The sequence below is a fragment of the Scyliorhinus canicula genome, chromosome 8 (assembly GCF_902713615.1).
Source record: "Scyliorhinus canicula chromosome 8, sScyCan1.1, whole genome shotgun sequence".
NCBI classification, from domain to species: domain Eukaryota; kingdom Metazoa; phylum Chordata; class Chondrichthyes; order Carcharhiniformes; family Scyliorhinidae; genus Scyliorhinus; species Scyliorhinus canicula.
In genome coordinates this window covers 183039680-183066956 of record NC_052153.1, presented here as the reverse complement: position 1 = coordinate 183066956, position 27277 = coordinate 183039680, and the positions used below count along the sequence as shown (strand labels likewise).

Below are 27277 nucleotides of genomic sequence, written 5' to 3'. Positions count from 1 at the left end.
TTACTCTTATTTGCCAAATAGCCCTCAGCAGTAGGGATATGGAACCATTTCACAGCTCATTCCTGGAAGAGCGCCCTTCCCTCATTGTTTCAACAATTCATGCAGAACTTGTCCTCATGCCTTCTTGCGAGGCAGTGCCTCGGGATTGCGAATTACTTGCTTCCACTCTGATGTGATGGGGTCTGAAATAGATTGATGTGTAATCTGTCCGCTCTGCACCTGTGGGGCAGGAAGGGTCTCATCAATGGGGTGCTTAGAGGTTTCTGCATTCCCAACAACACCTCAACTTCACCTCTCCGTGTCCCCAACAAAGTATCCATAGAATCCCTACAGTGCAGAGGAGGCTATTCGGCCTAGCAAGTGTGCACCCACCCTATGAAAGATCATCCTACCTCGGCCCCACTCCCCGACCTGACCTATCCACCTAACCTGCATATCTTTTGACACTAAGGAGCAAATTTATTTTAGCACGACCAATCCACCTAACCTGCACATTTTGGACTGTGGGAGGAAACCGGAGCACCCGGAGGAAACCCACGCAGACACGGGGAGAATGTGCAGACTCCGCACAGACAGTGCCCCAAGCCGGGAAACGAACCCGGGTCCCTGGCGCTGTGAAGCCACAGTGCCAACTGCTGTGCCACCTCGCTTCACAATGTGCTTGGGTGCCTTCCCAAATCAACCTTCTCCATCTTGTTCAGTCACAAGTCAGGGACTTCCATGACTGGGCGGTGACGTTTGATCTCCACAGGGATGATTTGAGGTCATCCCTAATGTGTCCCCCCGGGAGTCTCCTCCCGCCGCTGAATTCCAAAATCAAATGATGTCGATTTCACTTTGAAATTAAAAACTCTTAATTTGTATCGAGACTGATGCCAACGAAGCGAACAGATTTACTCTCTGTTGCAAAAAAAAAGTGTCTGCATCTTTAAATCCATGGCACATAAGGATTTGAGTGTGGGTTTGGCTCCATCGTGGAGTGGAATATGTAACTACAGCGTTGGAACGACAAGCACCTGGAGACTCGGCAGTGGGATGCTGATCTCTCTCTCTCCCTCTCTCTCTCTCTGGGTGTATTATTGCATGCCTTTTTTTTGTACAGGTTTCAAACTTGACTTCTCAAAGTCGTGTGACCAGCAGCAGGTGAGAAGGAATGTTGTTGCGAAACTTAAAAGAAGGACCGACGTGGTCAGCGTCGAAATAAGGGATGTGTGAGCGAGAGAGAGAAAGAGGAGAGGGTGACAGAGAGAGAGAGAGAGGTTATACCCTTGTGGAGATGAGCAGGAGCGGGGTGAGGAGGGTTCAGGTGAATGGAGCGACTGGGACCATCGAAATGAGACACCGATGGTGTTTAAAAGTCGCACAGTAGAGTTCCCCGAGCTGAACATCCGACCGCACTGCCAAGTGCCAAGTACAGCAACTCCTGCGCTTTCTCTGCACGTTTGGTGATGACCCGGTCCAGCAGGAACTTCAAACACAAATAAAGAGTCCTCAGAGCTGGGAGGGCTCCCTGCCTCCCTCCAGTCTCCCCCCCCCCCCCCCCCACCCCCTCTCTCCCTCCACGAATACAAACTCTTTTTTAAAATTATTATTATTTCACATGTCATTGGCTGCAGGCGATTATTTTAAATCCAGAATCTGGGACGGCATTTGCCTGCGTCAGCCCCTGAATTGGTATTGGGCTGTTTTAGGCAGAGCCAGCCCCACTCTGTGAGCAGGCAAGGTAGCAAGCACAATTGACTGGATCTTTTTTTTGTTGTTGTTGCTTTTCATTACCCCCCCCCCCCCCCCCCCCCACCCCGCGACGCTCCCCACCCATTTTCGAAAGGATTATGTGTGAGTGTGTGTGTGTGGGCTGGTCTCGGCTGTCATAAAGTGACACTCTACACGTGTGTGTCGGAAGGAGCGTGGGGAGGGGGGTGGCACAGAGTCAGGCAGATCAGGAAGATTTCCCGCTGAGGGAAAGCAGCCGGTCCAGTTTCACCCCAGATCCTCTCTCCTGAGCAAGTGAGGGGATCAGCTCACTGGCAAGTGGGGTGCCCCTGTCGACGAGGAACACCCCGCCGCTTTCCCGCTGCCTTTCACTCAACCAAGGGAGAGGATTATGTGCTAACCAGAGCAGAATTGGACCACCACCGTGTGAGGGTGGTGGAGGAGGAGGAGGAAGAGGAGAGCCTCCCAGGCCCCAAGGGATTGGACAAAGTCATTGTCAAATAGGCTGAATGAGGAGATCATTGCGGCGGAAACATCTCCAAGTGCCCACATCCCGAGGTAAGTGTGGAGGAGTCAATCCAGAGAGGCAACATTTTTAAAAATAAAACCCCCGTGTTAGTTCAATCCCTGGCTCCGCACATGATCAAATTGAATTGAAGTGGGTGGACGCTGTTGGTCATGCTGTTTGTCAACACCCGTGCCCTGTAATTGCATTTCCTCCTGCGTTAATGTGCGTTGTATAAAAGTTGAGTGTTAACCATTAACTGTTCTGATCAATTTCCCCCAAGTTTTGCTGACATGACAGAGGCTCCTGATACCGACGCGCGGAAATTGCATCTCCCTGAACTAATTTGTCATTACACTTTGTGTTGTTGCAGGTGCCGAGATTTTTGCTGCCTGGTAAAGTCAGCGGTTGACCTCCCTCACCCACCGCCACCCTCTGCCCCGCCGGAGCTGCCCACGCTTCAACTCCAGGAGGTCTGGCAACGCTCCCGGCTCAAAGCCACCCCAGTTTGCTGGAAGCACGGTGGGGAAGGGGGGAGCAAGTTGCCGGGATGAAGCGGAAGCAGAAACGGTTCTTGCAGATGATCGGCCTCTTCATCGTGGCGCTGGTTTTCTTGCCCAATGTTGGACTGTGGTCCCTTTACAAGGAGAAGCACTTGGAAAAAACCCCAGACCCGGGAGGGCAGGTAAGCGGGGAGGGGGGAGGAAGGAGGGTGTTGGTAGTCGGGGGTGTAGGTGGCGACAGGTTGCCACAGGGTGACCAATGCAACTGGCAACAGAGAACAAATCCCAGTGTGGTTCATCCTGTCGCTTTCTCCTTCTCCATGTAGGGCAGGGGTCAACTCAAGAGAACCAAGTGACCAATGTCACTCGAATGCCTCACTTCCCTTGCTAAAGTGTAATTCTCTTGTGTGTCTTGTGTGTTTGCGACCTGGGCTGAAGTTTGATGAATTGTAGACACCCCATGAGCTTTGCCTGAGTGTCGGGGGTGACATGTGGGATTGAAGTGGAAGGATTGAGAGTTCAAAGAACCACCTGCTTTGTACTCGGATTCCAGGCAGACGAATTCCAATGAATAACTAGCACTGCTAGGCAAAGAAAAATAAAACTTTGCCAAATCTTCTTTTTTGTGAAATCAAAAGTGTCAAATGCTAAACCTGGCAATTAATGTGTCTTTATCAGCTTCTTACATTTAAAAAAAAGATGAGTTTTTTTTTTAAAGTTCTGATTCCGAGCAGGAGATGGTTCTTTGTTCAAGCTGAAGGCACAATTGGACCCTAGTGGTGTGTTGAACATTAGCTAAGTTGGAAGGGTAATTAGGCTTTTTCTTTCAAAGAAGAGATTCCCTGTCATTCTCGAAAGCGCGGTTTGTACACTAGAATTAAGACATCAAATTAACACCTTTGATGTATATTAATGTCTTCCAATGTTTCAACAGTTAGACCGAAGCAGGAAATTAGAATATTTTATATGCTCGTCCCGAATGGCTATGGAAACCATTCCTTTTATCATCCCTAACTGTGTTCCTATTATTGTTCCATGCTAAAGGGAATCCTGGTTTCAAAACTGATAAATGTGGCTCTCAGTGTTTGTGAATGAATCCACAGTACGTTCCCCCAGCTTGGAGTTTAAAGGCATATGACATATCGATGTTCAGTGACTCTTTGTTTTCTGCAGAAAATACTTTTTTTCTGTGTTGATTCAGCTAACTAATTTTGGCAATTGGAAATGGAGTCAGCAACAGGTACTTCCAAGCCAGGTTTAACATAGATGCAGAGCAAAGCCCCTGGCACTTTATCCTGATCAAATGCCTATTTCCGAATGTCGGATGTCTCTACTTCATCATCCCCTCCATCCTAACCCTGAAGCCTGCCTCTCTCTCTCTCAGAGATTATTTTAATCTCTATATAACTTTGCCACACTTACTTTGCAACCTCTTTCAGTCCTGCGATCCTTCAATATGGATCTCTTTTTGAAACCAATGAAAAATAAATTATCAGCCAATAGGGCAAGTTTTACATTACTGTAACATTTTGCAAAACAAAACTTTAAGCAAAATATATCAAATTAAAATGACATTCCCTCGGCGCTGATTGCTGGTGAAGGCCTCAAGTGCTTTGATGATGTGCTCCCTCCAGTATGTATTTGTACTCCCCCCATTTCTGCCATTTTGAGCACTTTCATCACATCAACAGTGATGGCTGTGCAATCGGCTACCTAAAACCTTCGATCTGGTATCCACTCCTTAAATCTGTTTGCCCTTCTCTCCTATTGCGTCACTTTGATGATGGTCTTAGCCGTTCACCTGAATGTCTCCATATGCAACTTTCTGTCACAATTCTGTCTGATAACCTTCCCGTGTATCAATTCTGAATGGTTCATTACTGTACACGTCCTATATGAGTACAACCTTGTTGCTAACTTTTGCCAGGTAATTTGTGATATGGGGCCTTTTTTCTCTAATCATTTTTGGGAGGTGGGCTCCCCATTGGCTAGGCCAGCATTTATTGCCCATCCCTAATTGCCCTTGAGAAGATGGTAGTGAACTGTGCTCTTGAACTGCTGCAGTTCATGCGGTGTAGATACAGTGCTGTTAGGGTGGGAGTTCCATGATTTTGACGCAGTGACATTGAAGGAACGGTGGTATATTTCCAAGTCAGTATGGTGAGTGGCTTGGAGGGCAAAGTCCAGGCACTGGTGTTCCCAGTTCTTGTCCTTCCAGGTGGTAGAGGCTGCAAGTTTTGAAGGTGCTATCAAAGGAGCCTTGATGAGTTGTTGCAGTGCACCTTGTAGGTGGCACACATAGCTGTTATTGTTCGACAGTGGTGGAGGAAGTGAATATTGGAGTTGGTGGATGGGGTGCTAATCAAGAGGGCTGCTTTGTCCTGGTTCAGTCAGGTTTCTTGAGTGTTGTTGGAGCTGTGTTGGAGGAACACTCACAATGCTGTTAGGGAGGGAGTTCCAAGATTTTGACCCAGCGACAGTAAAGGAACCGCCATATCTTTCCAAGTCAGGATGTTGATGGCCTGGATGGGAGCTTTCAGGTGGTGGTCTTCCCTGTGTCTGCTGCTCTTGTGCTACCCTTGAAGCCTTGATAAGTTGCTGCAATGCATCTTGTAACTGGTACACACATCTGCCACTGTGCATCAGTGATGGAGGGAGTGGATAGTGAAGGTGGTGGGTGGGGTGCCGATCAAGCGGGCTGCTTTGGACTGGATGGTGTTGAGCTTCTTGAGTGTTGTTGGGGTATTTGGCTGCCCAAACTCCTTCCTAGTGGAATTTTACAGCATAGAAGAGATGAATTTGGCCAGTGTACTTGTGCCGACTCTTTGAAAGATCTCTCCATTGAATTCTGCAGCACTGTTAATTTTTTTCTTCATTTTTCAACTACACATTCTCATTTTATTGTTACTATTGGATCTGCTTTCACCACCGTTCAAGAAGGCAGCTCACCACCACCTTCTCAGGGCAATTCGGGATGGGCAATAAACATTGCCCGCGATAGTGACGTCCACATCGCATGAACAAATAAAAAATACATCAGGCAGTGCATTCCAGATGAGAATCACAGTAAAAAAACATCTCTTTAAATCTTTATTCTCTGGTTGTCCTGCTGGTGGAAATGGTCGCTCATTATTTACTCTATCAAGACCCGTCATGATTTTGAGCATCTCGATTTAACCTTCCTCTGCCCTGAGGAGAACACGGCAAGCATCTTCTGTTGTCTCCACGTAAACAAAGTCCTTCAACTCTGCTGCCATCCCGCATTAATAAGGACCGAGCAATGCTATAGATTGCCCAAATGAATTTTTGGACAGTTCAATTAATATGGTACAGTAAAATTGTACTGATTAGGCTACTCGGCTAGCAATCCGGAGATTGTTTCTCCAGCAAATTGCGGAATTGAGTTCAATAAAACGGGTCATTAGCACCAGGGAAGATGACCATAAACAGCAGATGGATTGTTCAAGGATGAAACCTGCCACACTGACCTGCTCTGCCCCCCGTGGTTCCAGTCCACATTGCAGAGTTGACCCTTGACGCCCTCTGCATTGTCCTGCCAATGCTGCCCCCCCCCCCCCCCCCCCCCCCCCCTCCCCGGTTGTCCAAACATTAGGCAATGTTCATTTCAACGTAGTGTGCCCATACCCTGAGGGAAAATGATAGACCTTCAGGGGCTAAAATAATGGTGACTTATGAGAGATTTTTAGATTAAGGTGAAAACAGCTCTGAATATATGAATTCAAATTCAAATCCAAATCTGTTTTCAACAGCAGCAATTTGCATTTATACAACACCTTTAATGTGCCAACATGTGCATCATCTAACAACATTTGACACCTTTCTCCATCAGGAAATATTAAGGACTGCCTTAAAGGAGGACAGAGAGAGAGAGTGAGGAGAGGTTTAGGGAGCGCATTCCAGGACTTAGTACCCAGGCAATTGAAGGCATGGCCACCAATAGCAGAGCAAATGTTATGTTCGCCTTTATTGTGAGAGGATTTAAGTACAGGAATAAAGACGTCTTGCTGTAGTTATGCAAAACTTTAATGAGACCACACCTGGAATATATAATTGCCATAGAAAGAGTGCATTGGAGATTCATCGCCAGACTGTTCCCAGGATGGCAGGTTTGTGCTGAGGAGAGACTGAGGAGACTGCATCTGTATTCTCTAGAGTTTAGAGGGATCAGAGGTGATCTCATTAATGCACACAAAATTCTTAAGGGAAGATACAGGAAGGATGCTTCCCTTGGTTGGGGGGCCCAGAACAAAGGAACATGGCTCAGAATAAAGGGCAGAACATTTAGGACCACGATGAAGAGGAATTCCTTCAGACGGAGGGTGGTGAACCTCTGTAATTCTCTATCCCATAGGTCTTTAGAGGATCAGTCATTGAGTATGTTCAAGACGGAGATCGAGCGATTTCTAGTGATGAAGGATATCAAAGGCCAGTGTGTGAAAATGGTGTTGAGATAGAATATCACACGTGACCTAGTTGAAGAGCAGAGCAGGTTTGAGTGGCTGAATGGCCGACAATCATTCCTATGTTCCTAATAATGAAACTTAGAGATGCCGAAGAGGCTTCACTTGGAGGAGTATAGAATTTCAGTATCGCAAATGGAGTGCAAGCAGGGACTTAGCTTAAGATCAAGAAACACACATCACCAACTGAACATGGGAACATTTGAGGGTCATTTAATTGCGCACCAGTCTAGCTGATTTTTGAAGAGCAAATATAGACTGATGGACTAAAATGTGTACCTGCCAGAGCTATTCCACTACCTCAATTGTGCCAACTGAGTAAGATATACACATATTAGTAGAGTGTTGGGAACCTGACGTGCATGACCCACTGTTGTCTTTTCTGATCATTCAAATGTTTTTGTGCTGAATATTTTGAGTTGACCGAAACCAATCATCGAGCTAGAAATAAATGCTTGAAATTTAATTTCGATCTTTGAGTTAGCAACATTGAGTTTTGAGGAATACAGTGTCAGAAAGCGAATGAGTGGCGACCTCCAATGCTGACTTTTTGCTTCACGTGCTCAGGTAATTTTGAAAATTTATAACAGCTGTTTTGCAAAGTGCTGAGAGATGGATGCACCACTTGTGCACTCGTTTAGAGCGGGCCAGTTTGTCTCTTTTTCTCTCTTGAAATTAGTAAGTTTGCGGACGACACAAAGGTTGGTGGAATTGCAGATAGCGATGAGGACTGTCAGAGGATACAGCAGGATTTAGATCGTTTGGAGACTTGGGTGGAGAGATGGCAGATGGAGTTTAATCCGGACAAATGTGAGGTAATGCATTTTGGAAGGTCTAATACATGTAGGGAATATACAGTGAATGGTAGAACCCTCAAGAGTATTGAAAGTCAGAGAGATCGAGGTGTACAGGTCCACAGGTCACTGAAAGGGGCAACACAGGTGGAGAAGGTAGTCAAGAAGGTATACGCCATGCTTGCCTTCATTGGCCGGGGCATTGAGTATAAAAATTGGCAAGTCATGTTGCAGCTGTATCGAACCTTAGTTGGGCCACACTTGGTGTATAGTGTTCAATTCTGGTCACCACACTACCAGAAGGATGTGGAGGCTTTAGAGAAGGTGCAGAAGAGATTTATCAGGATGTTGCCTGTTATGGAGGACATTAGCTATGAGGAGCGGTTGAATAAACTCGGTTTGTTCTCACTGGAACAACGGAGGTTGAGGGGGCGACCTGATAGAGGTCTACAAAATTATGAGGGGCATAGACAGAGTGGATAACCAGAGACTTTTTCCCAGGGTAGAGGGGTCAATTACTAGAGGGCATAGGTTTAAGGTGCAAGGAACAAGATTTAGAGGAGATGTACGAGGTAAGTTTTTTACACAGAGGGTAATGGGTGCCTGGAACTCGCTGCCGGAGGAGGTGGTGGAAGCAGGGACGATAGTGACGTTTAAGGGGCATCTTGACAAATACATGAATAGGATGGGAAAAGAGGGATACGGACCCTGGAAGTGTAGAAGATTTTAGTTTAGACGGGCAGCATGGTCGGCACGGGCTTGGAGGGCCGAAGGGCCTGTTCCTGTGCTGTACTTTTCTTTGTTCTTTGAAATGAATTCCGAATTCAACCGCGTTTCATCTCAGTTTGCAGCACAGCCTGCTGAGCTGAAGCTGCTTTTCATTGTCTGACTTGTTGGCAGGGTTGTCATTAACTGCAGCAAATGGAGAGATGGGATGAAGGAGTGAGTGGCTGACTTCAGGACTATCTCCAGTCATGAAAGTGACTCATGATCGTGTCCAGTCACCCTTTAGCACAGGAACAGGCCATTCGGCCCTCCAAGCCTGTACCGGTCATGATACCACCCCTGGTCTGAACCCTCAGCATTTCCTGGTGCCATATCCCTCTTTCCCCATCCTATCCATGTATTTCTCCAGATGCCATTTGAACGCTGTTAATGTATCTGCTTCCACAACCTCCCCTGGCAGCACGTTCCAGGCACTTACCACCCTCTGCATAAAAAACCTCCCTCGCTCATCTCCTCTAAACTTTGCCTCATGAACCTTAAACCAATGCTTCCTTGTGATTGACCCCTCCACTCTGGAAAATAATGCCTGCCCATCCACTCTACCCATGCCCCTCATAATCTTGTCGGAGGAATGATTAGAAAAAGTTACTGTACTTGAAAGGCTGAGGCTTATCTAGAGAAAAGAATGCTGATGTGCGGACTAGCTGAAGTCTTGAAAATGAAATTAAACTTGAAATGAAAATCGCTTATTGTCACAAGTAGGCTTCAAGTGAAGTTACGGTGAAAAGCCCCAAGTCGCACATTCCGGCGCCTGTTTGGGGAGGCTGTTCCGGGAATTGAACTGTGCTGCTGGCCTGCCTTGTCTGCTTTAAAAGCCAGTGATTTAGCCCTATGCTAAACCAGCCCCTGGTTTCACAAACGACGAAGGGGTTTGACAGCGTGGTTGAACAAAAGGTGTGTCGGCTCGCCGAGGAAGTTCTAAAGTAGCGGGCAGAGATTACACGGTGCGCTCTCACAAGGCAAAACTTTACCCAGAGATTGCGAGGACGTGGAGCTTGCTGTCACTTGGGAGTGTGTGGTTGGAGTGACTGGCATAGATGCATTTGAGGGAAATATAAATGGGCACAGGGGAAAGCAGAATAGAAAGATATGCTGTTAGGTTGAGAGGAGCTGCGCTTTGATGCTGTGCATGATAACGACGTTAATGCCCTGGTATGGTCCTACCCCCACCAGGTAGACAGAGTTCTGATTCCTCTGTCACCCGTTGACTAAGTAACCAGTCAAAGAGAAATTGGACCAGATCAGATGAATGATAATTTGCTTGGCCTGGGCACAACTCCACTGCTAAACTCCCTAACAGCTAGTCTAAAGACACTCTTCCTCTCCCTCCAGTTCGGTGTCTAAACCGGGCCCTTCCAAAGGGACGTCAGTGGCGGAGGTTTTCAAACTTGCTTTGCAAAATGTTAAATCTACCGGTTGGGGGAAGTTGCCCGCTTGGTAATTGATCCATTCAGATGGAAAGAAACACTTGATGGGTGTGTGGTTCCTCTGTCATCTGACCAGATCCTATCGCCTGCTTCCCCCCGAGTGGATTTGAAAACCTTCAACGATTGTATTTCAGCCAAAACGGCGAGGAAGATATTTTTGCAGAGAGCGGACATCATTTTTGCCCCATTTCCTGCAGTTAAGAAATGTATCTTTTTTGAAGATGTGACTTTCACAATCTTAAGCAATTAAATTGCCATTGCTGAAAGTGAAATTCTGGTGTGATTTCACGGATCCGACCATTTATTAAATGCAATAATCGTTGACTCGGCTAGTAAGACAGTAACTTGTCTCTCCTTGTCAGATAGGGGAAGGAAAACACTCTTGTGAACGAGCGTGACTCAATGAGGCAGATCACAATATTCCAGTTTAGAATGCTATCATGCAGGGCGTGTATGAATCTGAGGATTCTCTGCTCGTTGTTATAGAAGATCCCAGAGGGATTTTTTGTCAGGATGATGTTACGCTGCTCATTATATTCCAGAGTTTTGCTTCAATCGCTATTTTCTAAATTGAGCATGGGACCTGGAAACACTTTTTTTTGCTGAGCCTTGGGGTTTCAATGGATGGTTATTACCAGCGCAGTTTTCATATCGGGACCATTTACATGAAATCGCGCACACTGCTGAGATTGAAAGAATTTGCACATTACAAAGCAGTTACCCCACAGAGTTATTCAGGCACTGGTCCACAAATATGGTCTAGCTGTGGGTCTCCTGCATTGTGCAATGCAAAGGTAGTTCATCGAGTGTTTAATTCAAGTGTTGAATTCTACATCAAGGAATAACCATTAAAAAAAATGTTTTGCAATTTGCGGTTGTTCGACAGAGATCCGTGCCAACTTACATTGAAATAGCGCCTTAACTTCCTAAAAGGTACTTCACCTTGCAGGGACGTTTTCAGACAATTATTGAGACTGCACCAAATAACTATTCAAATTGGGTCACTACGAGTTCAGTTAAAGAGGTAGAGGTTTTCTTGTCACAAGTATGAAGTTACTGTGAAAAGCCCCCAGTCGCCACATTCTGGCGCCTGTTCGGGTAAGGCTGGTACGAGAATTGAACCCACGCTACTGGCCTGGTTCTGCATTACAAACCAGGGGCGAAATTCTCAGACCCCCAGCAGGGTCGGAGAATCGCCTGGGGCAGCCGAAAATCCGGCCCCCGCTGTGGCAGAGATTCTCCGCCACCCGGGAAGTGGCGGTGGCAGGAATCTCGCCACTCTGATTGGCGAGGTCCCTGCGGCAATTCTCCGGCCCGCGATGGGCCGAAGTCCCGCTGCTGGGAGGCCTCTCCCGCCGCCGAGGTTTGAACCACCTCTGGTGGCGGCGGGATCGGCGGCGCGAGCGGGCCCCCCGAGGTCCTGGGGGTGCGGGGCGATCAGACCCCGGGGGGTGCCCCCACGGTGGCCAGGCCCGCGATCGGGGCCCCCCGCTCAGACTCCGGGCCAGTGCCCTGGGTGCACTCTTTCTCCACCGCGGCCGCCACGGCCTCCCCCATGGCGGAAGCGGAAGAGAACCCACCACACAAAGATCAGGACACCCCCCTCATAATTAAAAATTGAGTAATAATCTTTATTGTCACAAGTAGGCTTACATTACTGCAATGAAGTTAGTGCAACAAGCAGCTAGTTGCCACATTCTGTCATATATTCAGGTACACGGAGGGAGAATTCAGAATGTCCAATTCACTTTTCAAGCACATCTTTCGGGACTTGTAGGAGGGAACCGGAGCACCCGGAGGAAACCCACACAGACACAGGGAGAACGTGCAAACTCCTCACAGACAGTGACCAAGCCGGGAGTTGAACCTGGGACCCAGGCACTGTGAAGCAACAGTGCTAACCACTTGCCACCATGCCGCTTCAGACATGCATCGGGGTGACCAGGTTGGCAGTGCCAGGTTGGTGGTGGGAGGGCACTGATCGACCATGTCCCTCACCACCTGGTGACTATACCCATCTCATCATGACTGGTTCTTGTTTTTTGAAAACTAGTCGTGATTCGCGTTGGCATGACATCGCGCTGACTGGCTGGGAGGGTACGCTGTGGGTGGACATTGTGGCATCAAGCCTGGTAAGTATATACAAAGCTATTAAATATTATGGAAATTCTGGGTTTGAATCTGATCACGTCAGGACAGGGAAGATGTCAAATGGAGGTCTCACTGGCGCAATTGTTGTTATGGTTCTCTCGTGAGATTTAGCGGGATTTAACGGCAAGCAGGCCCTCTATATCCCCCCCCCCCCCCCACACCCCCCTCCCAGGGTAACTGTCTCCAGGATCTTGCCCATCCAGATTCCCCACCACAGTCTTCTCCCTTCCCCTCTTCTCTGTGAATGCATCTCATCCAAGCCATGATATGGTTGCACAGGCACTGAGTGTCTTCTGGTTATGTTCCCCACCGAACATCTCTCCCCCCTCCAAGAAAACATTATGTGTGGGCTCTGGCGGTGGGTTTGACAGACACATTGGGCATGGAAGTTTGCAGCGGGGGCAGGCTGCGTGGGGTGGGATGGGTGGGGTGGGGGGGGGGGGGGGTCATGGTGGCAGGGTGACTGCCCCTGAGTCTGAGGTCATCACACACAGGCGCAGTTCCAATGGGGGCGATTGACTTTGATCATAGAATCATCGAAGTTACAGTGCGGAAGGAGGCCAATTGGCCCATCGATCTGCATCGGCCCTTGAAAAGAGCACCCCACCCAAGCCCACTCCTCCACCCTATCCCCGTGACCCAGTAACCCAACCTAACCTTTTTTGGATGCGAAGGGAAATTTATCCACCTAACCCGCACATCTTTGGACTGTGGGAGGAAACCGGAGCTCCCGGAGGAAATCCACGCAGACACGGGGATAACGTGGAAACTCCGCACAGACAGTGACCCAAGCCGGGAATCCAACTTGGGACCCTGGAGCTGCGAAGCAACTGTGCCAACCACTGTGCTATCCAATGTGCCGATGGGTGTGAAAATACCACAGCCTTTTTCTTTGTCTCCCTAAATGGAGGCTGGAGGACCCACGTGTTGTGCCCTTACTGCCAACACTGGGAGCCTCACCAACCTCTAGCTCTGGCTAAGTCCTGAATGTGCTTGCCGCGATATTGGGATGCCTCGATCAGCAGGGCTGCATTCCTTTTCTGCTCAACCAGCTCTGGTATCGGGCCTGAAGTGCTCCACCTGATTTATTTTTATAATGTTGTACCGCACTTGACCTACAACGTTCGCGAGAAAGGTTGATGTGTAGGAGGTCGGATTAGTTCAACACAAAGGAGCTAAATCCAGGAACAAGAACGATCATTACCACTTTGTTTGCAGATATGGTTAGTCTTTAATTGCAGGGTAATGGAAAATGAATTAATAATCATGTATTTTAATATTAATTAGGCCATTAACCGCTGTTGAAACTGTTGTGGTTCCTCATTGAAAATGACTTTGAGAAAGATCTTCTGGAGTTGAGATGTCTGCCCTCCTTGCTCCCTCCGACCACTGTGCAAATATTGACGTACAGATCCTTCAGATCTTTGTATGGGAGTTCCTTTTTGATCATATTTTAATAAGAGGTGTCAATCCAATTGAAATCACGTTTCTGTTAGGGTGGTGAATGTTGGAAATATTGTATGAAGTTCCTGATTCACACTGTGCGTGGCTGGATTTCTACACTGCCTGGTTTTCAGAGTATGATCACAGACTAACCTGATAATTAATTTTTTTTCCCTCGCTTAAATAATTGAATTCTCTGGTAATTCAAATTGAGTGGGGATTTAGTGCTGGAAAACATGTTGCATTATCAGACCATTTGAATTGAGCAATTCTGAATTAAGAGAACCAAAATGCACCATGACAGAACCCAAAAAGTGAATGTCACTCCATGTACGTGTATCAATTTTCTCGGCCTGCTGTTCTAATGGAAGCGTCAACTCAAACAGGTTGATACATTTATTAAATAATGGGGAGAAAAATCCGATGCATGTGCATTAAGGAGTTGTCTACGGCGCCGGCTGTCATGTCTACCTTGTAGGGAATCACAGATTTGGTTCCCAATCGTTAATCTGCTTCCAGGCAGGAGGGTTCCACTTTGACAGGAAGAGGGGGGAAAAGCAATTACTTCACTAAACTCACTCAGCTAAATCGCTGGCTTTTAAAGCATACCGAGCAGGCCAGCAGCACGGTTCGATTCCCGTACCAGCCTCCCCAGACAGGCGCCGGAATGTGGCGACTAGGGGCTTTTCACAGTAACTTCAGTGAAGCCTACTCGTGACAATAAGCGATTTTCATTTTTCATTTTTCAAAACCGACTTCGGGTAGCTGAGCAAATTCACGACTCATAGGTTTGCATAGAATTTCCAAAATTGGCTATTTGGTATAAAAGGAAAATATCAGGGATTCTGCAAACTTGAAATTAAAAACAGAAAATGCTGGATAACCCATCGATCCTGGCAGCATTTGTGGAGAGAGAAACAGAGTTAAAGTTTCAAGTCCGTATGACTGGTATTTATGCTCCATTCGTACCCTTCCGCACACTGGCCCGATCAGCAGAATTTCTATTCCTTTCTCCCTCGTACTTACCTAGCTTCCCCTTTAATATATCCAAGCAATTCCCCTCAATTACCTTGTGTTAGCCAGTTCTACATTGTAACTACTTTCTGGATAGAGAATTCTCTCCGGAATTTCTATTCTTGATATTCTGTCATCTGGATTTAGACGTTTTATACAAAAATAATGGAACCAGAGAAAATTATTTTTTTTCAATTCATCTACAGGATGTGGGCATTGCTGGTTATTGCCCATCCCTATTTGTCCTTCAGAGGGTGGTGGTGAGTTGCCTTCTTGAACCGCTGCAGTCTTTGAGTAGTAGGTATACCCGCTGTGCTGTTAGAGAGAGAGAGTTCTAGGATATTGGCCTGTAACAGAGAAGGAACACCGTTTTATTTCCAAGTTAGGGCAACATGGTAGCATTGTGGTTAGCACAATTGCTTCATAGCTCCAGGGTCGCAGGTTTGATTCCGGCTTGGGTCACTGTCTGTGCGGAGTCTGTACATCCTCCCCGTGTGTGCGTGGGTTTTCTCCGGGTGCTCCGGTTTCCTCCCACAGTCCAAAGATGTGCAGATTAGGTGGATTGGCCATGATAAATTGCCCTTAGTGTCCAAAATTGCCCTTGGTGTTGGGTGGGGTTATGGGGATAGGGTGGAGGTGTTGACCTTGGGTAGGGTGCTCTTTCCAAGAGCCGGTGCAGACTCGATGGACTGAATGGCCTCCTTCTGCACTGTAAAATCTATGATAAGTCACCGCTCCTTCACTGGACTATCAAGCCTTCTCCTTCCACAAATGATTATCAGCCTCTTGAACCACGTCATGAACGCTCCTTCCGTGGCCAATGAGTCCTGGTGTTCGACTTGAATTTAGAGCTCCTGGCCCAGCAGTAGCGGCGCTGCCACTGTGCCACACCTTCACAGGTTGCAGCTGAATAGCTTTTGGCACTGAGCTGGCAATTTCACCCGAAGATCACAAGCAGAGCTGGTGTGGGATTCCCACACTAGCCAGTAGGTGGTGCTCTTTTGACCTTTTTTTTTTGCCTGAGTCTCACTGTGCCAGATTTTGCTGTGGCAAGGTCGTGCACATAGTTTGCTCTTTCCTCCACCCGCAGTTTTAGATTCAAGTTTTTCATTCGCGTGGCGGGTTGCGAACTGCTATCATCCCAGCTAAGGTAAGAGGCCTTCAGCAGCCTGAGTGAACAGGGCAAGCAACTGACTGCAGTGTGCCTTCTCACACACTGCAACCAAAAGACTGAAGGACCGTAAAATAGCACAAGGACTGCAAAGGAAATATGAATTCGAGTTAATATGAATTTGAGTGAATATGAATTTGAGTGGCAAATTAAATGTAAATTCAGTTAGATAGCACAGAAAGAAACATACATAAATTCGGACTAGGGGGAGCGAGGGGTTCTGACTAGAGGTCAGAAATCCCAGAGGAGGGCAGCATGGTGGCACAGTGGATTAGACCTGCTGCCTCACGGCGCCGAGGTCCCAGGTTCGATCCCGCCTCTGGGTCACTGTCCGTGTGGAGTTTGCACATTCTCCCCGTGTTTGCGTGGGTTTCGCCCCCACAACCCAAAGAGTTAGGGGGAGGTTGTTGGGTTACGGGTATAGGGTGGATACGTGGGTTTGAGTAGGGTGATCATGGCTCGGCACAACATTGAGGGCCGAAGGGACTGTTCTGTGCTGTACTGTTCTATGTTCTATGTTCTATGTGCAGGGCAGGTGGATTGGTCACGCTAAATTGCCCCTTAATTGGAAAAAAATAATTGGGTACTCTAAATTTATATTTAAAAAAAAGAAATTCCTGAAGAACGGATTTCCTCCGGGCTCTGCTGAATTTGACAGCAGGAGCAGATTGGCAAATTTCCTGGACGTTGCCAGAATGACAGATTAAATGGCTGTTTAGGGGTGGGATTGTTGGGAGGTTGGTGGGCGTCAGCACTCGGCTGCCGCCAGGGAGCGGAGACGAGTGGAGGATGATTAGGGATTCCAGGGAGGGCATGGTGGCACGGTGGCTAGCAATGCTGCCTCACAGCATCAGGGACCCAGATTCGATTCCGACCTTGGGTGACTGCCTGTGTGAATTTTGCACATTCTCCCCGTGTCTGCGTGGGTTTCCTTTGGGTGCTCCGGTTTCCAACTACAGTCCAAAGATGTGCAGGTTAAATGGGGCTACAGGGATAGGGCGGGGGCGGGAGGGCTTCGGTAGGGTGCTCTTTCAGAAGGATGGCACAAACCCAATGGGCCGAATGGCCTCCTTCTGCACTGTAGGGATTCTATGGATTCTATGGGTGGGGATGATGTGGTGGAGGAAGACAGGGTACGGAGCAGGGAGTGATCGGGAGTCAAAATTGGACCACGTTTAGGGAGCTGGAAGCCGGGTAGATTGGTGACTGATGTCAGGTTGTGGGGTTGGGTGGGTGTGGGGTGGTCAAAATGTTCAATCGTGGTCGGAGTGGGGCAGGTTTGTGAAGCATCCAGCAAGTAAGTCGGAAAGGCACCTTGTAAGAATCCGGACCTGATTAAGATTTGGGTTGCCGGTATATTTAGCCAATGTAAATTTGTATTCCAAATCCACAATATTTACGGGTCTTGCTGAGCTGACCTATAAGATCAAGTGATGGAGACAATGAGGTGTAATGAATCAAAAATAGAATTTATTCAGCAAGAATGATAAATATACTTCTTAAAAAACAGCGAAGAAAGTTCAAATGTTCTCATACCCCTTGAGAATCCAGAATCTCTCAGTTGTTGGCAGCACAGGTGAAGTCTTTGTCCTGATTTGAGTTCTGTTTCGGGAGCAATGGTGCTAACTGTGCCAACAATGCCGTGAAACCTCAATTCTGAGTATCCTGTTGGCACATTTGGACGCAATTGGTATTAACCCTTTCAAATGGTTAAAAGTAAGATCATTAGCTTTATCACCACTGACATCATACAAGTAGTGACTGAAAACAGATGTTCATTCTTTGTGCTCAATGCTATCTTTCGGTGTCACATGAGTGAGAGGACATTCCCATAAACCATGTTGCTTTCTTGTCACAACATGTGGTCATTCAACCTCCTCAAAATTGTTTTAACACACACACATACACATACACACACACACAAGAAATAGTCATGTCCAGGGAGTCATTTGAACCAGCTGGTAAGTGGTGTCTCTCACTGAGTCAGAGGAAAAATAAGCAAAGAAAATGCCTTGAATGACTTACTCTACTGAAACACTTCTACGATCAATGTGTTGAAAATGTCTTCTTAAAAGGTCTGCCTGTTGTATTAGCCCTTATAATTATGTGGAGGCATTCATACTAAGGGTAGAACCATTAGGGGATGTAAACAGGTAAAGTGGGTGGGCAGACGGAGCTTAATGTGCGAAAATGTGCACGTATCCACTTTGTCCGGAAGAATAGAAAAGCAGTGTACGATTTAAATGAATATAAATTACAGAACTTGGTGGTACAGACGGATCTGGGTGTCCTGGTACATGAGTTACAAAACGTTAGTTTGCAGCTATAGTAAATAATTAGGAAAGCAAATTTAATGTTAATATTTATTGCAAGGGGAATGGAATATAAATTTGGGATGTTTTACTGCAGCTGTACAGGGCATTGATGAGACCACATCTGGAATACTAATAATAATTTTTGATCCCCTTTATTTGAAAACTGTACAATTATGTGGGAAGCAGGTCAGAGAAGGTCCGCTCGACTCTTATGAAAAAAGGTTGAATAAAGAACAAAGAAAGAGCAGCACAGGAACAGGCCCTTCGGCCCTCCAAGCCCGTGCCGAACATGCTGCCCGTCTAAACTAAAATCTCTGGATGAATAGTCAGTGATAATACCACCACACCATCGCCTCCCCACCACACAACCCAAACCTCCTCTCAGCCTTCTCTTCTCCAAAGAGAATTGTCCCAACTTCTTCAACCCATCTTCATAACTGTTACAGACGCTGCCATAGAAAGGCAACGTTTAAAAAAAATGTACTTCTAAAAATCTCCAAGAACAATTACGACCTGAAGGAATGATAATCCACATTTTTGTCGGTTGAACTACTGGTTGTGTATGGGCTATGGCCAAGTCAGAAATACTCTCACTTCATAGCTAGTATTTTGTAGGTTGACGTCTCACCCCAGCACTTAAGCATAAAAATCAAGGTTGACCCTAGAGTGCATTGTTGGAGGTACTGGGGGTGGTTTTCTGGCCCCACTCTCGAATCCTGTTATGGCTGTTCACACTCAGGAGGCCATAACCGGATTTATGTTAAGGAAATCTCAGATTGAGATCTTCCCCACTCTCGCATTAATCAAATTAAATAGGTTTAAACACATCATAATAATAATAATCCCATATCGTCACAAATAGGCTTCAATGAAGTTACTGTGAAAAGCCCCAAGTTGCCACATTCCAGCGCCTGTTCAGGGAGGCCGGTACGGGAATCGAACCATGCGCTGCGGACATTGTTCTGCATTACAAGTCAGCTGTTTAGCCCACTGTGCTAAGCCAGCCCTGGGCAATGGAGCATGGACAGTCCACCTAACATGCGCTTGTTTGGACTGCGGGAGGAAACTGGAGCAATTGGAAGACTCCCACACAGACACACGGAGAAGATGCAATCTCCACACAGATAACCACCCAAGGCCGGAATAATAATAATCTTTATAATTGTCACAAGTAGGTTTACATTAACGCTGCAATGAAGTGACTGTGAAAATCCCCTAGTTGCCACACTCCGGCGCATGTTCGGGTACACTGAGGGAGAATTCAGAATGTCTAATTCACCGAACAAGCATGTCTTTTGGGACTTGTGGGAGGAAATTGGAGCGCCCAGAGGCAACCCGCGCAGACACGGGGAGAACGTGAGTACTCCGCACAGACAGTGACCCAAGCTGGGAATTGAACCCAGGTCTCTTGTGCTGTGCCACCGTGCCACCGACGAGTATCACTGCCGCTCTTGAGTGGTTGAGATGACCACGCTGGGCAGCCGGAGGTCAGTGGAGCCCCCGGGTGTTCAAGGACATGGCAGCTGCCTGGAATCGTGGCATTGCCAACTTGGCACTGCTAAGGGGCCAGAGCCAAGGAGGCACTGTCAAGGGGAGAGAGGCCATGATGCGTGGGTACGATGGCATGGGGGGAGGTGGTGTTTGCTGCCCATGATTCATGGATGGGGGGGTGGCCCTGTCTCTCACTGCCGGCATCTTTAGGTTCCTCATCTCAAGAATGACAGCACAAAACACACCCCTTCTTTTATGACAAAGTTTTAGTTAATCCGGAGAGAAAACCTGGCTGTTCCTCTCGGGAGAAACACATCGGTTTTCAATCAGAACCGGACACTTTTGAGGAAAAGTCCGACCACTGTCTTTTGGCCGGGCAGTTAAAACCAAGACCCACTCTGCTTTTTTAGGAGGATATAAAAGATCTCATGACGCTATTTCAAAGAAGAGTAGGGGTATTAACTTCTTGTGCACTGGCCAATATTTATCCCTCAGCCTCACCACAGAAATAGATTGTCTAACCGTTACCCCATTGCTGTCTCTGGCAACCTACCCTGTGCAATTTGGCTGCACCATTTCCTAAATTGCAACAGGAACTACATTTCAAAAGTGCTTCCTTACCTGTAAAGCGAATGCCGCCACAGAAATGCAAGCATTTTTAATCATGTACTTCAAATAACTTCAAATAACAAGATCAACATACTATGACAGGTTTACTTCTTATCTGCTGTGTAAGTGCAGCACCTTCATGGCATTCAATAATGTGTCTCAATTGCGAGGCAAAGCAGCGACATGCTCAGCAACATGCATCATAAAATGATACATAAAATCTGGAGCAATATGTTGGCAATTGTCACAGTTATGAGGCTCACAGGAGTTATATTTTGAGACTGTGACAAAATGAAAGGGGTCATGCTGCCTATTCTGAAGTCTGCCTGACGGCAAGAATGGGCATTTTGGTTGTTCAAGATTAAAGACGGCTCGAATTGTTTTACTGGGATGAAGGTGCAAGGTGTTTACACAGTGAATGGAATGGTGATGGTGAAGCAGTAGTAATGTCACTGGGCTAGTAATCCAGTAGACCCTGACTAATGCTCTGGAGATATGGGTTCAGATCCCACAATGGCAGTCAGATTCAATTAATAATATCATTTCAAATTGAATACTAGTCTCATTATCGATCATAGAATCGTAGAATTTACAGTACAGAAAGAGGACCTTTGGCCCATTGAGTCCGCACCTGCCCCCTGGGAAAAGCACCGCACCCAAGCCCACGCTTCCACCCCATCCCGCAACCCAGCAACCACACCCTACCCATCTCATGATGGTGAAACTGTTCTCAATTGTAATAAAAATTCACTTTGTTCATTACTGTCCCTTTATTGATGGAAACTCTTGTCTTTACTTGGTCTGGCCCACGTGTGACTCCAGATCCATAGTAATGTGGTTGACTCTTAACTACACTCTCAAATAGCTGGAGCAAGCCTCTCATTTTAAGGGCAATTGGGTATGGGCAACACAAATAAATTTAAAAATATATAGTTAGAAAGCTCCCAGAGTTCCAGCAAAGCGTTGAGAACGTTGGCTGATAAACAAATGTGAAAAAATAAATGAAATGAAAATCGCTTATTGTCACGAGTAGGCTTCAAATGAAGTTACTGTGAAAAGCCCCCAGTCGCCACATTCCACCGCCTGTTCGGGAAGGCTGTTACAGGAATCGAACCATGCTGCTTGGTCTGCTTTCAAAGCCAGCGATTTAGCCCTGTGCTAAACATCCCCAAATGTGCTTTAAATTGTCAATTTTTTCGAAGATAAAAGAGAGTTAGGCTCTCAAGGATAGCTAATCAGCATTTCTACACAGCTACAAGTCCCACGTGACTCATAAAATGGAAGCTGAGAGGAGAAGTATTTCCAAGATATTCCTGAAAATTCACACAAACACAGTTAGTCAGCCAAGTTCTGGGAGATAGGTAGCTAGATACTGTGGTTCACCATGAGAATATAAAAGCTAGGAGCAGGAGTTGGCAATTCAGCCCTTTGAGCTTGCTCCGCCATTCAATATGATGATGGCTGATCTAATCTGGGCCTCAGCTCCATTTTCCTGCGCATCCTCCATAACCTTTCAACCTAATTCCAAATCTGAGTATCTTCTCCTTAAATTTACTCAATATCCCGGCTTCCACTGCATTCTGGAGGTAGTGAATTCCGCAGATTCACGACCTTTGGAGAGAAGTAATTTCTCCTCATTTCTGTTTGAAATCTTGCTACCCTTAATCCTAAAACTAGGGGCGGTATTCTCCCCCCCCCCCCCACGCCGGGTGGGAGAATCGCCGTGGTGCCACGCAGAATCGCGCCACACTGCCCCGACCCCCGCACGCGATTCTCCCACCTCCCCGAAACCACCACCGCGAGAAATCGCGCCGGTCCGCTCAGAGAATCGGCGCTCGACATTTGCTGTGATTCTCCGGCCCGGACGGGCTGAGCGGCCAGCGAAAAGAATGACAGTCCCGCCGGCACCGTTCACCCCGCTGCCGGCGGGAACTGTGTGGGAATGCTCGGGGGGGGAATCTGTGGGGATGGGGAGTGGGGGACTCCTACACCGGGGGGGGGGGGGGCTCCGATGGTGTCTGGCCCGCTATCGGGGCCCACCGATTGGCGGGCCAGCCTCTTCCCCCCGGGCCTATTTCCTTCCACGGCCGGCCCCAGAACCCCGGTGCCATGCTCGTGAGGGGCCAGCGAACGTAAGAAGTTCCCTGCGCATTTGCAGAATGGCGCGGCCCAACTGCGCATGCGCAAGAATGAGCTGCCCCAACTGCACATGCGCGGGTTGGCGCCGTGTCAAACGGGCCGCGCAAGGGGGCTGGAGCGGTGTGAACCGCTCCAGGGCCGTGCAGGGCCAGAATAAGTTGTGTCCAGGCACTTAGTCCTGGGAGCGGGGAATCCTGCCCTGCACCTCTCGTTCTAGATTGCCCCACAAGAGGAATTATCCGCTCTATGTTGACTTTGTCAATACCTTTTATCATCTTATACACCATGCAGAAACGTGGATGGAAGCTTATGCTCAGATTGGAAGGACCAAATTTGGGAGGGCATTAAAATGAAGCTGGAAGATTTCCCTAGCTTTAGCTAGAGGAAGACATCTTCAGGAAAACTCACACGATGAAAGACAGTTTAAGAATTAAGTTTCCAGCTGAGAAAGGAAAAGATCAGAAATAAACCATGAGGAGTTTAGAATCATTTTAGACTGATTCTGGGAGAATTGAATGTCTCCTTGAAGGAGGATATAGCATAAAACTCGAATGTTTATTCCTCTGTTGTGTTAAAAGTTCTGTAGTTTAAGGTGTCTACAGAAAGAATAATTAGTCACCAGTGCTTTCCGTCTATTTCTTGCATTCAATGTCTTAAGATGCGGGCAGCACGGTAGCACAGTGGGTAGCACAGTTGCCTCACAGCTCCAGGGTCTCAGGTTCGATTCTCGGCTTGGGTCACTGTCTGTGCGGAGTCTGCACATTCTCCCTGTGTCTGCGTGGGTTTCCTCCGGGTGCTCCGGTTTCCTCCCACAGTCCAAAGATGTGCAGGTTAGGTAGATTGGCCATGCTAAATTGCCCTTAGTGTCCAAAAAGGTGAGCTGGGGTTACTGGGTTATGGGGTGCAGACTCGATGGGCTGAATGGCCTCCTTCTGTACTGTAAATTCGATGTGAAATCTTGCTGTGTCATCCTTGCAACTGTGAACTGGAAGTTGTAACTTCTTGTTTTTAACTTGTCTCTGCGGAGATCGAAACACAATATGTCATACTGGGGTCGGCAACCTTTCCGAAATGGCACGCTAACTCTTCTTTTATTCACTCACATTTTAACATTTATAAGGTCTCCATTTATAATTAAACTACCATTTGTGTGTGCATATGTATAATTAAACTATTGCTGTATGTAAAATATATAAGGCTTTTTAAAGTTACGTGAGAAGCTTCATTGAAAATTTAGTTGAAATGCAGTTTGGTGTGATTTTACTTGGCCTTGCTTTTTCTTGCTCAGTTTTCCAATGTCCGGCACACATTTGGATACTTTAAGCGGCACACAGGCTTCTGAGTAATCAGTTGTTGACTGGCTTCAAGAGGGACAGAGGATTGACTTCATGTGTGAAACCACCTGTTCATACAGGTACTTGGGTCCAAATGTGGGCGGCACGGTGGCAAAGTGGTTAGCACTGTTGCCTCACAGCGCCAGAGACCTGGGTTCAATTCCGGCCTTGTGTCGCCGTCTGTGTGGAGTTTGCACCTTCTCCCCGTGTCTGCGTGAGTTTCCTCCGGGCGCTCCGTTTTCCTCCTACAGTGCAAAGATGTGCAGGTTAGGTGGATTGGCGATGCTGATTTACCCCTTAGTGATCAAAGCGATGTGTAGGTTAGACTAATGGGTTAATGGGACAGGGCAGTGGAGTGTGCTTGGGTTAAGTACTCTTTCAGAGGGTCGATGCAGACTTGATGGGCCGAATGGCCTCTTTCTGCACTGTAGGGATTCTAGGATGCTATGATTCAAATGCTGAGAGCATTAAAAACGCAATTTCCTTCAAACAGCTAAAATTGACCGGCCGGGATGTCCAGCAGGTCAGAACAGAGGCCCCATGGTCTCCCTTAGTGGCTGCAAGCACAGTCCACAGACCTCGAAACTTCGATGCCCACAATTCTGAAGAGGCATCCAACTTTGCTTTCTCAAGAGCTGACATCTTGTTCAACGTGCCCCTCGGTCAGTCCACAGTGACAAAAATCAGAATACGACTTCAAACTCAGTGGGCTGTTCCGCATTACGCATCAGTAACGTCAGCAGCAAGTCAGGACTCAAAGATATCCCAGTCATGAACAAAACACAAGCATTTACTATTTAAATTCTGTACATCTTTTGGCAATGAAACACACCCTCTCAGGATAAGTAATTGACTTTTGAGCATCTGTGTATTAAATTGGGCCAGCGATATGAGTGCCACTCAAACTCCTCTCGCTTGCCACCTTGGGTTGATGACCCCTGAATAATAATATTTTTGTGAATCAAATGGTGGAAGGCGTAACTTGGACAGGGGCTTTGGGATATCTGCAATTAACTTCACGTCTGTCCTTCCTCTGAAGTCGACGTATTTGTGCAGAAGCAATGGTGAATGCCATTCGCTTCGTGGTTATATTTTACACCAATCTCTAGTCCAAGTAACAATAGATTTATATCTGTGTGTAACAGATTAAAACATGCCGCTGTAGTATAGTGCTGTTGGAAAATGCCATTTATAAAGGAAAACAATACTATATAATGGCTAAAATATGGATACAGTATGATAATTTAAGGTGAATAAGAAGTTTTGATGCAGTAAGGATCTACAATTCACTCCCTGAGAATGTGATGGAGGCAGATTAAATCCTGGCTTTAAGAGAGAATTGTGGCAAATATCTGAAGGGGAAGAATTTGAAATGAAATGAAATGAAACGAAAATCGCTTATTGTCACGAGTAGGCTTCAATGAAGTTACTGTGAAAAGCCCCTAGTCGCCACATTCCGGCGCCTGTCCAGGGAGGCTGGTACGGGAATTGAACCGTGCTGCTGGCCTGCTTCAAAAGCCAGCGATTTAGCCCAGTGAGCTAAACCAGCCCCTTTACACTGCTACAGGGAAAAGGCGGGGCGAGTATTGCAGGGAGAGTGTTGCGGGGGATCAGTTGAATTGTTCTTGCACAGAGCTGGCTCGGATATGGCAGACTGAATGGCCTACTTCTGTACTGTGACTATTCCACGATTCTCCGAGGTCATGGGTTCGAACCCAAAACATGCCAATTTGTGAAATAGCGTTCAATAAAATGAAAGCTGTTAAATTGTTGCAAATCCCAACTAGTTCACCAATGTCCTCTCGAGAAGGGACCTGTGACATATTTGCAGGACAGAAAAATCGGTGTATACACGTGGGAATTTCAGAACCCAAGTGAACTGATTTATTCTCGTTTGTTTATATACATACATTACCAGTTGGCCACAAGAGGGTGCAATTATGCTCCTCCATCCTTGATGTTGAAGTTACACAAAGTTCAAATTCTACTCTGCTTAATATGCATTCCTAAGAGGATACATCCATTCCTGACCCAAACTTTGAGAACTTGGGACAGAATTTTGACACACATGGGCCTGAGTCTGACGAGTGGTTTTCTCCAATGTACAGTGATTTCTCCTTTGACCTGCGACTGAGTTTTCCACTTCATCCGGGGCCAAAAAGAAGATTAGCACATGGAGGTAGGTGGAAATGCTGAGGCATTAAATTAATACTTTGCCTCTGTCTTTACCAAAAATGAAGATTCAACCCAGACCACAGTAAAAAAGGATGTAATTGATACACTAGAAGGACTTAAATAGGTAAAAGAGTTGGCTTTAGATAGGCTGTCTATATTTAAAGTTGATGAAACACCAGGCCTGGATGACGTGCACCCAAGGATACTGAAGAGAGTGAGAGTGGAAATTGCAGAGGCACTGGCCAAATCTTTTCAGTCTTTCTTAGGCTTGGGTGGCACCGGAAGATTGAAGAATTGCGAAGAATTGATGAAGAAAGATCAGCAAATGTAGGCCTGTCAGTTTAAATTTGGTGCTGGATAAATTTCCAGAAGCAATAATTCAGGGCCAAGTTAATAGTCATGGACAAATGCAGATTAATTAAGGAAAACCAGCACATATTCGTCATGGGCAAATTCTGCTGAACTAACTTACTGGAGTTTTGTGACGAGTTAACAGAACGGGTTGATGAATGCAATGTTGTTGATGTGAGCTACGGGGATTTCGAAAAGGATGCTTGACACAGTGCCGCACAACAGACCCGTGAGCAAAGTTACAGCTCATGCAGTAAAAGGAACAGGAGCAACGGGGATACAAAATTGACTAAGTGACAGAAAAGAGAGTGGTGGTTAATGTTTGTTTGTTCAGGCTGGAGGAAGACTTGTTGTGTAGTTCCCAGGGATTAGTGTTGGTACCTTTATTTTTCCTGATACATATTAATGACCTAGACCTCGGTGTAGAGGGGAGATTTTCAAAATTGCCGGATGATACAAAACTTGGAAGTATTTGTGAACTGCGAGGAGGGGGAGTGTTGTGGGCAGACAAGTGGCAGATGAAGTCCAATGTAAAGCAATGTGAAGTGAGTCATTTTGGTAAGAAGAATGTAGAGAGACAGTGTTGAATAAAGCGACAACTCTTGGAGAAGGAGAAGGACCTGGGTGTGTTTGTGCACAAGTCATTGCAGTTGACAGAACAGGTTGAGAGAGCAATTAATAAAACATTCAGCATGCTGGGTTTTATTATGAGGGAAATAGCGTATGCCAGCAAGGAGGTTATGTTGAACTTGTAGACACTGGTGGGATATTCCATCTGCCATGGTCTTGCCTATTTTCTAAGCCTGTCCAAATTACCGTGACGGCACAAAGCATCTTCCTCACAACACACATTCCCATCTAGCTTTGTGTCGTCC

The 27277-nt window shown here is 46.7% G+C and overlaps 1 protein-coding gene across 4 annotated transcripts in view; it reads left to right on the top strand.

Moving 5' to 3' along the window:
• The first annotated feature begins 1048 nt into the window (after positions 1-1048).
• The window catches only part of galntl6 (polypeptide N-acetylgalactosaminyltransferase like 6), a 1408929-nt gene continuing 1382700 nt past the window's right edge, over positions 1049-27277 (top strand). For 2 of the 4 annotated variants that reach the window (XM_038805794.1, XM_038805797.1), the window contains exons 1-2: positions 1841-2271; positions 2592-2903. In XM_038805794.1, the coding sequence (XP_038661722.1) occupies positions 2769-2903 (135 nt within the window). In that variant the 5' untranslated portion in view covers positions 1841-2271; positions 2592-2768. Of the gene's footprint in view, positions 1144-1840; positions 2272-2354; positions 2459-2591; positions 2904-27277 lie in introns of those variants that run through there. The other 2 variants (XM_038805796.1, XM_038805795.1) reach the window with 2 other exon arrangements.